Below are 14,648 nucleotides of genomic sequence, written 5' to 3'. Positions count from 1 at the left end.
ACAGTGTGTGATGATTAAAGAGGATTTATTGATCTCCATATGGAGTCAACAGGGGAGCTGCGGAAGTCAGGTAGTATTTCTGCCACTTTCCGTCTGAGCTGCTCTCTACGTGCCTCTCTTTCTTTTTCTTCCTGTAAGAAAACCGGAAGAAGCCTCCATCCTGCAAAACACTTTTTGAGAGCTCTCCTACAAATCAGAGAGAAGCAAGTTAGACTATAGATCCTCATATATACTATCCAAATATATACCAGGTATTGTCTATATCTGAGCTAATCTCACACTATATTGGCACAACATTCCATCTAAATTCAAGTGCCTCTCATGGAGTAGTTACAGTTTTCTCTCTAAAACTCCAAAACTGTTGTGTTTTATTCTGTGTGAGCTTGTCCTATAAGCATAGATTCTAAATACTGGGCATATTTTGTAGAATGTTCCTAAAGATCTTAGTTCCTAGTCTTCTATTAGGTTTCACTTCACTGAAGTTGTTTAGCAACTTACAACGGGTCAATTGTGGGGTCCTTCAGCAGAGGTAGAAACTTTTAACCTCATAAACCCTGCAGTTGCTTGCTCAACCCAAGTAGATTGAATGATTAAACTTTTACGTCAGTGAAGTGCCATAACCCTTGCTCTACAGCTCCGTTAGATGTAGCCAACATAGTGCAAAAAATGTACTGCTTCCAGTATTTACAAGTTCATAAAAGCTTATTTTTGGAAGGAAAATGGATGGCTTAAGTGCAGTAAAACTCTCACATTCACACATATACAGATTTGAAGTCTAGGAAGAAAGAGACAGGGACATATGTTTACCTGCCGTTGTGTTCCTCTGCCCGTTGCTTGTTGTCCCAGGCTATCAGTCGCTCCTCCGTCGCATGATCTAACAATACTAAGAACACCTTCTTCTGGATCCGAGTTCTGTAGAACCGTTCGGCTTGTTCCTCCAGTATAAAGCGCATATCTTTTATCTGTGAAAAACATTGGAATCAGATTGCTCATTCTTCTGGTTAGGGATTTGAAGAAACCCTTAACCCTACGTATTAAACTACGGCATGGCAACCAAATAGCAACAAAAAGAAAAAAGACAATTCAATGCCCTGGTAATCACCCACAAACAGGGATGAACTGGGAATTAAAACAGCCCTATGTCAGCCCATAACAACCCACAGCAGATAATCTCTCACTTTATCACAAAAGCAAATAATATTGGCTGCTGTACTATCTAGTTGTTATAATGATGTTCTCTGTATGTTTATATGTCTGAAATAGTGGTTTACACATTGCAATTTAAAGGAATTTTCCAAGTTCAAAACAAGTTAAGTTCAATCAACAGCATTTGTGGAATAATATTGATTACCACAAAAATGCATTTTGACTTGTCCCTCCTTTCAAAATAGCAAAAATCTGGGTTACAGTGAGGCACTTACAATGGAAGTGAAAGGGGGCAATTTTTTTATGTTAATATACTCACTTTTTCAAAAGTATAGCCACAAAAGGATAAAAAATATTTTTAGTGTGTTAAAATGACTTAAAAATCGTTACTGTGTAAAGTTATAGCAGAGTTTTCAACTTTGTTACCATGAAGATGTAATGTCAACACTGAAAACCTAAAATGACTTTTTTTTTTAAACAACTTTTCAGCTCAAGTATTATATGAGATTTAACAGCATAATTAATGTAAGTGCTTTTATAAAATTATAAGCTTCACGTTTCTGTTTAAGCCCTTAAAAAATTGGCCACATTCACTTCCATTGTAAGTGTCTCACTGTAATCTGTTTTTTTGCTTTTTTTTTAAGAAAAAGAGGGATGAGTCTAAATACATTTTTTGTGGAAGTCAACATTATGCCACAAATGCTGCCGATGGAGCTTAACTTGCATTGAACCAGGAACATTCCTTTAAATATTGAGATGGTTAAAAGGAAGTATTTTGCAATTAAAATCTTGGTAGATTAGACAAACATTTTAAATGAAATATGTAGCAATTGATTGCATTTTGTTATTTAACCAACTTGATTAAATCGACATATAGGTTACTATATAACATCCATCCCTCCACCATGTTTGGCTTCCAGCAGGTGAGGAGACTCGTCGGCAGAAGTGGGATGCAAGGAAGGAATATAGCACAGGAAGTTACTAGAAGAAAAATATTTTCAATGGCAGGGAGGCCTAGTCATGTGAAACTGCCATGGAACTAGAAAACAATGCAGTTCTACTTCATCTAAGGCAGTAGAGAGTTGATTTAAATGGGCTGGTGTTAGTGTCAGAAATGAACTTTTCCATAAAATAACATTATTCTTTTATGTCATATACTTCAGTTTAATAAATTCATTAAAATACATTTACATTTGAATAAACAGATACGCTGTTACCCTTATAATTAAATGAGCATCAAATTATTTAATTCAGTAATCTGTATAACTTGGCCTAGAATACAATATTATAATTCACAAGGAATGCATTTTTTGCCCCCATATTTGTAATTTCTGGGGCATTTTTGCCCTGAGCTCCTATTCATTTCTGACCCTGGAGAACTTTTTTTCTTTTGTATATTTATGTATTACCAACAATTTATTTTGATAGTTGGCCCACCAGTTGACCATTCCATGGGGATAATTCCCAGATCTCCCCACGGTCAGTCCATCCCTACACATGACACCTTATTGTGCGGGTGGTAACTTTTGCATGGGCAAACACATCACATTTTCCTCTTTAAACTGTTTCCTCTTTTCCTATTGCTGGTGACAAGCATTTGTCTTTTGAATGCTGGTCTCCAGCATGGGATGTGGATGTGCTGGTTTCCCAACCAGGCTTTAAAACGTTTTAAGACTTTCTTGGTCAACCAGCTTCATCAGAAAAGCCAATCCATGGTCTGTTTTTATTTAATTTAATTTAATTTTTGTGATTTCTTTGCTGGAAAATACCATAGCAATCCTGGTCCACCAGCTAGAAAAGCACCAAACCAGAATAAACCAGTCTGGACCAGCATGAAAATGTATGCTGATCTAAGCAGATCTTTTGTGGAGTGGCTTCTTCAAAAAAAAAATCTAAAATCTAGTTTACATTTTTATTTATTTATAATGAGCAAACCAGAAAATGACTGCTAAATCAGATTTCAATATAGATAAAAGATCTTCTGAAAGATTTCCTAAATATCAACAAGAAAGACCTTCAAGGTGTGTTCCTCAAGATCTTATGCTTCTCTTATCAATTTAAGTTTACTGCAGGAGGGAACCATTATACTTTTTATGTGTGTGTGTACGATTCTGCATTCTGTATGTGTGGCGTTGTACCCTTTTCCAGCTACACAAAGCCCTCTGAAGCAAGATCCGCTGATACAGCTGGTTGGCGGTGGCTTCTCTCTTTGCATGGGCTTCCTTCACATCCTGGAGCCAAGAGCAGAAGCAGCTTCTCTGAAGTGCCAGTGTGTAATGATCCACTGCTCTCTGGAGGAGAGAGAAAAGGCAGAACCACTACAAACATAAATAACTGTCTGCTTTAATTAATTTGAACTTCCTGCTGGTATTATCCGGATGTAGAGATATAGGAGCTTAAACTGCTTTTGCAACTAACTGGACCTTGTGATTTGTCCTCTCATGGGTATGAATCGATTTCTAAAACAGTGTTTATCAGTAACTGTGGGAGTACTAAATTTCCCATTTATCGACACCAAACTAGAACTGTGTTCTTTGTAACTCATAATATACTGGATATAATTTAGCATAATCAATAATGTTACTGAAATGGCCACTATTACAACAATTCACTTTTAAACTAACAGCTATCAATGCTCCGAGTGGAAAGAGACTCACTAAGTAATTTCTTCCCCAACTAAAGCAATATGAGAAACAGAGAATCTGAAATTTTACATTTGAAACTAAACTGCATTTAACTTGATATTGGTTTGATTGGCTGAGATATTTAATGGGACAAAACTAGGAGAGTGTTGAGTTGTTTATTAATTTTACAAAAAATATATATATTTAAATAACTGAATTATTACATTAATATTATTACAAATGAATTGTTTCTGTTTAATAGGCAGTGTTGGGTAGTAATGGAATACATGTAATCTGGATTACATAACCCCATTACAAATATCAAGTAATTAGATTACATAATTAGCATAATCAGATTACAGTTAAATGTTTATGTAATTCAAATTTATTACAGTACCCAACAGTTCTGATTTTCAGGGACTCGGAGTCTGGCAAATAGCAAACTGATTTCATGTTTACTAATGTTTAATGAAATGGGATTAAATCGGTACTTAATACACTTAATATATTTTTTTTCTTCTTTAAAACATGCAACAAGTACTCCAAAAGTAATCCAAGTAATCAGATTAGATTACCTAAAAATTCAATCTAAAAAATTTGAGTTGTGTAATTTGTACAAGATTACATTTCAGAAGTAATCTTCCCAACTCCGTATACAGTAGGTTAAACAAAGCAAAATCAAATCTGTTCAAGTACACTCGAACCTGATTGGGTTTCACTAATCTTAACAAAAATACAAAATCTTAATTCATACCTTCAAAAAATAATGTAATGATTTACACATTTCAATTTCAAAACAAAATTCCATCAAAATTAACTGACTAATCTTTAACAAAAACAAATAAATTAAATTAAATATTTTATGTTTTAATAATTGGCAACAGGTTATATTTGTTAACACTAGTTAACAACATTAGTTAACATGAACTAATAATGTACAATACTTTTTAAGCATATATGAATCATATTTTATGTTAATTTCAACATCTATTAATACATTTTTCAAATCAACGTTGTATTTGTTAACATTAGTTAATAAACCATGACCTAACATGAACTAACAATGAACAATTGTTTTTAACAAACATAAACAAAGATTAATAAATGCTGTAAAAAGTAAATAGTTAATTGTTTTTTCATGATGCCTTACACATTATCTAATGTTAACGAATGGAACCTTATTGTAAAGTGTTACCTATTAATTTAATTTAGTTAAAAATGTAAAAATTTAATTTGATGGAATTTTGTTATGAAATTGAAATGCATAAATCTTAAAAACAGACTGAAAAAATATTTTTTGGAGTAAAGCCATTCTGTCATTCTTTTCTCTCTCTTGTCTCAATTCCTCCAGCACGTCACTCTTTTGTGTTTTTTTCAATCTCTCCCTCTAAATCACACAATCTCCCTCCTGGATCTCAGATATCAGCTCTCTGTTAATTCATTTTAATAACAGGTGGTTAGCCAGGTGGAATGGCAACAGTATACTGTAAACATCATTCAAATTTGGGGACAGGACCAAGAGTTTAATACAGGGTAACAGCTGGTATTCCTCTGGGTGTGTGAGCTGGCTATAACTCTTCAGATGAATAATTGAGTGAGTGAGCTGGAGAGCAGGTGAATGGCCTGCATTGTTACTATAGGGCACAAGTGAGTGTGTGTTCGCTGTGGTGCTACTGACCTGTCTGTTGACACGGATTTGCTCCAGTAGACGTTTCCATGGTGTCAGGCCTTTGTGTAGTACCAGGGTTCTGAGGTAGTGCTGGGCCGCCAGCTCCATCAGTTCCTTTTCCTTCTCTGCTCTCTTCTGCTTCTCAAGCTCTCTCTAAGTTCACACACACAGTTCTTTAATGTTTACTATTATAACTGAATTTTGTGTGCATACATGTGAAAAATAAATGACATAAGCATTATGGTTGAATTATGCCTTTAATCAAATTATTTAAAACCCAATATATCCATCATAATGCGTGTTTCACCACATACTTTCCTCTGTTGCCTCTTCTCCTCCCTCTTCCTCTCTGCCTCCTTTTGTTTCTCCTCTTCCTCCACCCTGAGTCTTTCCTCCTCTGATGCCTTCATTTGAGCCTAAAGAATAAAAAAGATAGAAAGACAGTTATCATCACTTTTACTCATTCACATCCTTCCTACCTTCATGAGCACAAACTCTCACCAGTTTCTCCTCTTGCCTCTGTCTCCTCAGCACCTCCATCTCTCTCCTGCGCTCGGAACGCTGCCGTGCACGTTCCTCCATGGCTGAAAGAGAAAGAAGTCATAAATTTAAGGCAAGATCAGAGAGTCACAGTGAAGTTCTGCACTGTGAAGATCTGATTTGTAAGTGTGTTGCTTGAACATGTATTTAAGGCAATGTCTCACTAGTCTACTCAAAACTATTTGATTGTGGTAAGAGACATCAAACCCAAGGGGTCAGGTCAGGTCAGGAGGACTCTTAAACGCATGGAATGGAATTTACTTTTGCCCATTTTACTGCGTTTGATGTCACTGCTCAGAAAAGTTACAAGAGAAGGGCTTAGGATTGTATTTTTGTGTTGCCTTCAGCCAATCAGCATTGTAAAAATGTAAAGCGGCTTTGCATTCACTGAGGGAAAATTCTGGATGAGATCCATGCAGTACAATTGCTTGTGAGAAGAAGCTCATTGGCCATGAGAGTCTGACTGCCAGTGATAATATCAAACATTTTGAAAGTTGTTAGAAAGTCAGCAGGGCCAACAGTGAGTTGAGTATGCTGGGGTTGTTAATGCTCCCCTATTAAGAGATGTGCCTCTGATTCTTGAACAACTTCAATCTTGAATGTGCACTCAACAACAATGAAGCTTATGAGGTTTAACACATGGAGGAGCCATTCTGTAGGTGTGTATTGTTCTAGGCTTACATATTGTTAGCACTAAGTGGATTATGAGTGTATGGTCACATCAGTCAGCCTCCAATTCAATGCATTCAGTATCTGCAAGGATTTTAAACTAGGACATAGCCATGAAAATGTATTTACTATCACCACCACAATGGCAGTTTTTCCAACTGGCCGTTGTGTGAAAGACTAACCTTGTACTGTCGGATGGCAGAGTGCTGCGAGACCCGAAGCTGCTTTGTGGGCGGTGTGGCTGGTGGCGCTTTCCCTCGAGGCACTTTTTGGTCTAGAATTGTAAGAATATCTTTGTGACCAATAATGCAAAAATTTGCTCTCGTTTTGTCTCCCATATACACAAAGATAGGACAGCAGTGGGAAGTGAGACATTGGGAAATTCCTTTGGGTGTTGCAATGATTACAACTGATCACAACCCAAAAGTGAAAATGATGTCATAATTTACCCTCTTGCTGTTTCAAATTCAAAGTGGAGTCCAGTGGACTATATACAGCTTGTGATACTTTATTATGCTTTTATGTCATTTTAGAGTTGAAAGCTCCAATTTAAATATACTTTTTATTATATAGAAAAGAGCAGCCAGAATGTTCGTTAACATTTGTGTTCTACTGAAGAAAGAAAGTCACTAAGGTTTGGAACAATACGAGGGTGAGTAAATGATGACAGAATTTTCATTTGGAGTGACTATCCCTTAATTTGGATTTCCTGGTGCCATGCCACATGCCTCATTTAGTGGAAACTGATCATTTTGGTACCTTGATTTTTCTGCACATCCTCGTCCTCTGTCTGATTCAGTGTTTGCTATGGGTGTGCAATGTGTGGCTACAGCTCCAATAGGCCCTGCTACTAATAGTGTTGTTTTCTCCACCTCGTGTTTCAGCTCCAGCATGTTCTGTCTCTCTTGCAGATGCGAAATCTGTTCCTGTTGCTCTTTGAGAAGACGCCTCTGCTCAGCTACAGTTTGCTGCAGGGCCGCATGACGGTGTTTGAATTGTCCACCATTCAGATCTACACATCGATTTCGGGTGGTGGTGGTGAGTTGTTGTAGCCCATGGCAGGCCTGTCGATGCTCTGCAGATGAAAGAGCGGCATGACGACGCGTCACCTGCCAAGCCTGAGTGGGCGGGGCCTCTGATCGGCGGCAAGTGTTGTCATTCAAAGTGTCTGGTTCTACAAGTGAACAGATTTCTAGACTTGCTGGCATGTCCTGAAGAAGGATGAGGAGATTAAAGTCAACATTAACCCTTCTAATTCATTCAGAATGTACAAAGACTTTTGTTTTCCATTAGCGGGTCAATTCTGACCCGGTGGAATTTAAGTTAATAAAACATTCATAACCCAATGGTTTTCATCTAAAACATATTGTAAGTCATTAATAACTTTTGAACTGTGTTTATACATATAAAATTATGTACATTTTGGCATGTTAACTGAAAAATATAAATGTTATTATTTAAAATGCTATTTTCTTAGAAATTATACAATTTTGAAATTCTTTGAAATGTAAAAAAATATATTAACTACAGATAAACCAGTGCGATACATGTACATACATATTTTTTTAGCAACATTAATATGACATTTTATTTGAATATAACATTATATATAATTTTTATGATCTAAAGTGAGAATTACTAATAATATGAATGAATTTCCTTAAATGCTCAAAACAACTTGGCAGGCAAAATTCATTAAAACAACATATACCTTTTCTAACTAAACAACATAAAAACAACTGTTCCGCTCAAATATACAACATCAATACTTCTATACCATGATTTTAAACTAATCTATTCTGTTTACTTGCATGAAAATCCAAATGTAAATGTGTGAGTATGCTGCAGTGCAAGCTTGTTCGTCATCAGATGGTTGCAGAGTAAAGTGTTGACTATTCTTTTATAAGCCCTATTTAAACTGTTCATGAAATTTTGCTCTTGCCAAACCCACTTTAGACAGTAGTTACTTTGATGTAGTTTATTTGTTATGTCTGTTAAATCTGTTTTGTCTGCTTTTTGTGTGCCTAGGTGAGTGTGTGACTGTGTATGTGTGTATGTGTGCATATTTGTAAACAAGATAAAAATCGTAAATGTTTTAAGAAAAATGTAATTCATAGATGTACAAAAATCTAAATAATATCATGTGTAATGCCACAATTTGTTTTCAATGGTTATAATCTCATAGGGCACAGTTTTTATTTAATTAAGAGGTAACAGTTTTATTAAAACTTTAACAAAAGTCTTTTGTTAATCTTGACAAAGTCACAAAGTTTGGTTTCAATACTAAAATCTATGTGTTATTTTAAAATTCTTATTTACCACTAGCGGGTCAAAAATGACCCGAATGTAATAGAAGGGATAAATAACATTCGCAAGTTCGCAACCTATTTTAAGTCCGTAATGTGACGTTCTAAGTGAAACAGGTTATTTAGTAGAAAAAGGATAAGGATGATTTTAGGTTTTGATGATATCTGTCAGGTATGGACTGGAGCTAGCTGGAGGTGGTCTTTTTTATTACCAGTGTTGGGTAATAAAAGTATTCCACTACAGTACAGTAATCTACTTCAAATGAATAACTACTTTAATCCTAATAAAAAGGATTATAGTATATCTCATCACCTGGTGGTTGATGCTTTCTGAATGAATGACTGTTTCAGGTGGGTTGGTTATTGGTGGAGGTACTGAATTCTCTGTCCCTAGTTTCCCAGAGGCTGCTGCATTGATTAGAGCCATCATTTTACGCCTAGTTTCATTTTGTTGTTTGAGAAGCTCCTTGCGTTCACGTTCCATCCGGCACCACACACGCCAATCACTAAGGCAACGCCTCAAAAGCCTCCTGCGGTCACTCTCCACTGCCTGCTGACAGCGTCTGTGTGAATGACAGATATGACTTAAAACCAGACTATCACTGTAAAGATTAAATAAAACCCTTTTAAACAATTCTAATGCTCTTTTAGTCAAATCTTTCGGTTTAAGAGCCTTAAAATAAGGGTGTTTCATATTTAATGTTCAGCATGACATGCTCTATAAATGGCATTGTTTTGAACCCCCCCTGCCTGTGTTCCTGTCTCAGCTCCTTTTCAGTTTTCTCAGCTTCTCTCTCCTCTCTCGTGGTCCATACTAGAGCCCGCCATGCCCGCCACGCACTCAGCTGCCTCCTCCAATCACACAGTGCTGCTGCTTTGCCCATGCGTACCCTTCTCTCCAATATCACTGAGTACCAGCCGGAAAAATGTCTGTGCATGCGCTAAAACAAAAAGACTCATGTACGCAACCAGTGAAAAACCACATAGAGTGTACTGAATAGAATGTCATTAAATTACTGTCCTTGTGTTCTAACCTGCAAATTGTGAAGATGAACTTTGGCTTCCAGCTTCTTCAGCCTGAGTTGAAGGTCTTTGTCCTGTTTCTTCAGTGTAATGGAATTATGAGTTTTTGGAATGACAGAGCTGTGTTTCTGAAGCCGGTCCCTTTCCCTGTTCAATATTATTACAGTCATGAATCATTAAAAATAATAATAGTAAAAAAACATTTAAATAGCTTTAAAATTAGAAAACTATGTACAGTGGCCCAAAAAAGTATCTGTCCTCTCAAGCCATGTTTAAAAATCAATGAATATCACTGCACGAAATAACAAATCAAGAGGCATTTATATTAAATAGCACAAGAACACTTTGAGAAAATCATAAATAGAAGTTTGATAGGTTTTAAATAATTAAATAACAAATATAATGATAAACTGTTTAAAATGATGACAAAAAGTATTTGGAAACTATACGTGTGTAATTAAAGGTATAGTTCACCCAAATATGAAAATATTCTCATCATTTACTCACCCTCATGCCATCCCACATGTGTATGACTTTATTTTTTCCACTGAACACAAACAAATATTTTTAGAAGAATATTTCAGCTCTGTTGGTCCATTCAATGCAAGAGGGATGGTGAAAGTGGATATTTATATTATAAAATTACTTAAATATTGATGTGTTTCTTACCCACACCTATCATATCGCTTCTGAAGACATAGATTTTACCACAGGAGACGTATGGATTACTTATATGCTGCCTTCATATGCTTTTTGGACCTTAAAAGTTCTGGCCACCATTTACTTGCATTGTGAGGACACACAGAGGTGAGATATTGTTCAGGTCATTGGTCTCATGTTACGAGTTTGCATACAAAGGTTGAACAGCTGGCTGTCTGGTGTGGTCACAATAACCTTGAGCTCAAATGAGTGCAGAAAGTTCTACACATCTGTGCATTTTTATTTTTGTGTGAACTGTTCCTTTAAGGTGAACTGACTTTGTACATCCACAATAAATTACCTTGGGAACTTGATTAATAGAATTGGCAAAAATGGCTATATATGGCTAAATTAGTTAGTTCTGAGAAAAGGTTCAGCATTATTTGGTTTAAAATGTTGTTATCTAATTAAATTCCATTTAAATATTTCTAAATGTGGCTTCGGTGTTCGCACACTTTTTGGGGTCAACATATTTGTTACAGCTATATAACATGATATTCTGACTGATCATAACAAGAAAGGAAGACCTTTTCATTTTAGTCTATGGGTATTAACTAATCAATACTATAATGCTAACTGCACATTTTGTCTGGGTGAAAATGTGATTGTTGTACATGTTTCGTGCAAGCTGCTCCACATTCCTCTTCTCCTCCATCTCTTTGCGCAAGCGAATCATCTCCAGCTGTATTATCTCTTCCTGTCTATGAGCCTCCTGTCTCTTCTTTCGCTGCTTCTCTAGTTCCAGTCGCCACGCCTCCTCTCGCGCCTCCCTTAGCACTTCCTTCTCTTTGCGCAGTTTGTCTCTCTCCGCATCTCTACATGAGCGGTTCTCCTTTACCTGCTTATGACGCATCTCCATGGTAATACTGGGGTCCCTCCATTTCTTCCTATTTTTGTCCGAGTCCACTTTGAGGTCCTCCACTATCCCCAAGTCTAACACCTCTGTTTCCATCAGGTCCTGGAGGAAATTGTGTACTACAGATTCATCTTCTTCCTTCACTAGGTGAGAGTACATGTCTAATAAAAAGAGAGAAAAAGAATGGATTGAAAAAAGCTCAGTTAAAGTAACCTTGAAAACCTCATGAAATCTCTTGACAGTTTTTTATTTCCTGTGATTTATTACCTCCTGTGTTAATTCTGATAAAAGTAAATAGTATGAGGATAAAATGTAAATACATTTAAGGAAAATTAAAGAATTCGTACCATCAAAGTTATTATAGCTGGGTTGTGTAATCTTAACAAATTGTGTGGATTCTGAATTGTCAACTTTTCTGGAATCAATTTCCTCTTCATCCTCATCCTCATCCATTTCAAGCTCCAGGCGTAACTTCTGGTTCATCCACTCGCTTAGAATGGACTGAGCTGTAGAATAAAAGTATAAGGATGCAAACCATAAAGCATCACCACATAAGTATGGTTTTATGCATCATGTCATTTTAAAAGTCTGCATTAAGTGCAAGATTTCAATTGTTTTTAGTGCACCTTCACTGTACGCATCATCATGATCCTGTAGCTGCTCTATGCTCTGCAGCGTCATACTGTGTTTATCACTATGCGGTTTCTTCATGGAAAACACCTCAGCTACAGCAAACTCTGAAGCAATCTCCACCCTCTGAGAAGAATAAGAATGCAACAGATAGTTGATGAGAAGAAAATTGTACCCACAAAATAACAAACACAGATGCATGCTTTTTTTTAGCATTACAATATACACTCAAATCACTAAAATGTATATCAGCCTTACCTTTACCCACTGTTTTATATCATTCTCATTCAGCTGCACCTGCAATATTAGAGATAGTAATTCAGCTCTGCCCACTGTATCAATTCAAATAGAACCAATAGGTTACTAACGTTGCAGATGCCTTACAGTTCATATAAATTGATATGAATGCTTGTCACACTAGCCTTACACACATCTAATCCCTGGATTAATGTCCCTGTCTAACTCTAAACTGCCTCTATTGTGGATGCACATGTTGGTTTGCCATGCACATTTAAGCTAAATCCTTCCGTTGAGCCACAAATCCATTCATTACTTGTTATAAATAATGTTCATGACCAGATATAAACTGGGTATCTCTTTTATTTGGATTAATACTTCTAGCTTAATATTGTAAAATGGAAAACATACTGGAAGAAAAAACATTATTAGTGAACTAAATCTGGGGATCCGTGAACTACGCAGAGCTCCAGTTATCAAAACAGTGATGAGTGTCAGCTTCACTTTAAAGGACACAAGGTTATGAAACGCCACACACCTCCGTTGTGAAATTTAATAGCACATAATGGATTTTAATAGCTTCTGTTTAAATGAATGTTAGACATGGAAATAAACAGAGTAAGATGAAAAAAAAAAAAAGATTTTACTTGCCTTACGGCTGCCTGCTGTTTTAGTCTTGGTACTTTTTTTCCAACGAAAAACATCAGGTCTGTGAATGGGAAATGCCATGATCGCTAGTATGGACATGCGTTTGGGTAATATTAGCTAAAAGATACTTTTACATGTTTGCATTTTATTTTTATAAAATAGCACCATTACAATATGGGTAATACAAATCTAAGATTTCTCTTCTAAAAACAGCTCGTGAACTACCGTGAGAAACTTTACACCCCAGGTAGGAACTGTGGGATGTGTAGTTTGTGCAGAGCAGCGTAAAATATCTAAGCCGATTCAGTGCGCAAAAAGAACTACAAATCCCAACATGAACTGGTGTGGACTGAAGCGTTTACTTTGTAACCACGGAAACACTCGTCTCGCGTAGTAACCGTAGACTGTAAAAAGGGGTAGTAACGTATGAAAGCAGCAACACATTACTAAAGATACAAAAGTGTGTTTGTGTAGTATATAATATGTTCTTTACAATCAATAGATATTTGGCCTTATGTTAACTGCCAATTACACTTGATTTTTAATCGAGATAATGGCTCAATGTTATAAGAGGTTATAACACAATAAACAGACATAATAATAGGTTAGCGGGTGTGTTTATTATGTCTGTTTATTGTTCAAAAGCTAATCAAACATGCAACTGAGTAAGCGACTTCTCATTAAACATTACATGGCTATTAAATTTCAGATGTAACAAATAAGTACTCAAATAAATATTTATTCGCTTAAATAAATACAATTATAAATGAATTTATATGTATATATAAACTGCATTTGCTCTGTGTTTGAGCCCCTCTGCTAGAATTTAATATGACGACATGACGTCGTAAATGTGAGACGCGAGTTATTTTTTTACCCCACCCCTATTCTGACAGGTCCCGCCTCCTGCGTTCGGATTGGCTTTTGAGCTGCTAACAAGTGGTCTGCGATTGGCCAGTTGAGAAGTCGTTCATATCGCCTTAGTAAACATAAAAAGATGGACATCACATCGTATAAGTTGCAGAAAAGCAAACAGCCACTAAGTTCAGTGCTAATTTGAAATGATTAACATTAGACTACCAAATGCATTTAAATAAGATGTTTAAAGCTTGTCGATTAATATTATAATCAGGATGATGTAATATTCCAGTGATTGAATGTGTGTGTTTTTACTCTTTTCTGTCATATACAAACGATAGACATATTTACTATACAGTATATTCCATACAGCTCAATATACGATATGCAACATAATTTACCACTTCTTTTATTTAACTTCTCATCATGAATTAATTCTGCAATTAGTTTTTAATCATTTAGGACCCTTAACTACAGGTAGTGTTTAAACTTAAATGAAATAATCAAGATGTGTAGCAAATTATCAAGATGTGTGTTTGAGTAGCAAACTTAATATCAAGACATTAAAAGTCATGTAAATTACATGTTTATTAAAAATAATAATAGTAATATAATAATAATCAATTAGAACAAAAGAATAGTTCACCCAAAAATGAAAATTCTCTCATAATTTACTCACCCTCATTCCATCCCAGATGTGTATGACTGCAGAAAACAAACAATGATTTTTAGAAGAATGTCTC

General features: G+C 35.9%; 1 protein-coding gene across 1 annotated transcript; it reads right to left on the bottom strand.

Moving 5' to 3' along the window:
* Positions 1–2: 2 nt before the first annotated feature.
* Positions 3–13,276, bottom strand: ccdc191 (coiled-coil domain containing 191). Its single transcript, XM_052115093.1, has 16 exons — positions 13,051–13,276; positions 12,421–12,459; positions 12,159–12,288; positions 11,880–12,038; positions 11,291–11,693; positions 9,989–10,124; positions 9,705–9,895; positions 9,268–9,517; positions 7,408–7,859; positions 6,831–6,922; positions 5,941–6,023; positions 5,754–5,855; positions 5,449–5,592; positions 3,285–3,437; positions 808–962; positions 3–186 (listed from the first exon to the last, which is right to left on the bottom strand). Exons 1-16 carry the CDS (start codon positions 13,144–13,146, stop codon positions 15–17), a joined length of 2,757 nt encoding a protein of 918 aa, XP_051971053.1. The 5' UTR covers positions 13,147–13,276; the 3' UTR covers positions 3–14.
* Positions 13,277–14,648: the final 1,372 nt, after the last annotated feature.

The sequence above is a fragment of the Xyrauchen texanus genome, chromosome 42 (assembly GCF_025860055.1).
Source record: "Xyrauchen texanus isolate HMW12.3.18 chromosome 42, RBS_HiC_50CHRs, whole genome shotgun sequence".
Lineage (NCBI taxonomy): Eukaryota > Metazoa > Chordata > Actinopteri > Cypriniformes > Catostomidae > Xyrauchen > Xyrauchen texanus.
The sequence above is the reverse complement of the archived record's forward strand: the minus strand, read 5'-3'. Positions and strand labels throughout refer to the sequence as shown.

Excerpts from the sequence above, each read along its gene's own strand:
- ccdc191 (XM_052115093.1), bottom strand. The coding sequence starts at position 13,146 with ATGTCCATACTAGCGATCATGGCATTTCCCATTCACAGACCTGATGTT. Across the intron at positions 6,923-7,407 it reads GGATGTGCAGAAAAATCAAG|ACCAAAAAGTGCCTCGAGGG; the intron begins GTACCAAAATGA and ends TTACAATTCTAG. Across the intron at positions 3,438-5,448 it reads AAATCCGTGTCAACAGACAG|AGAGCAGTGGATCATTACAC; the intron begins GTCAGTAGCACC and ends TCTCTCCTCCAG.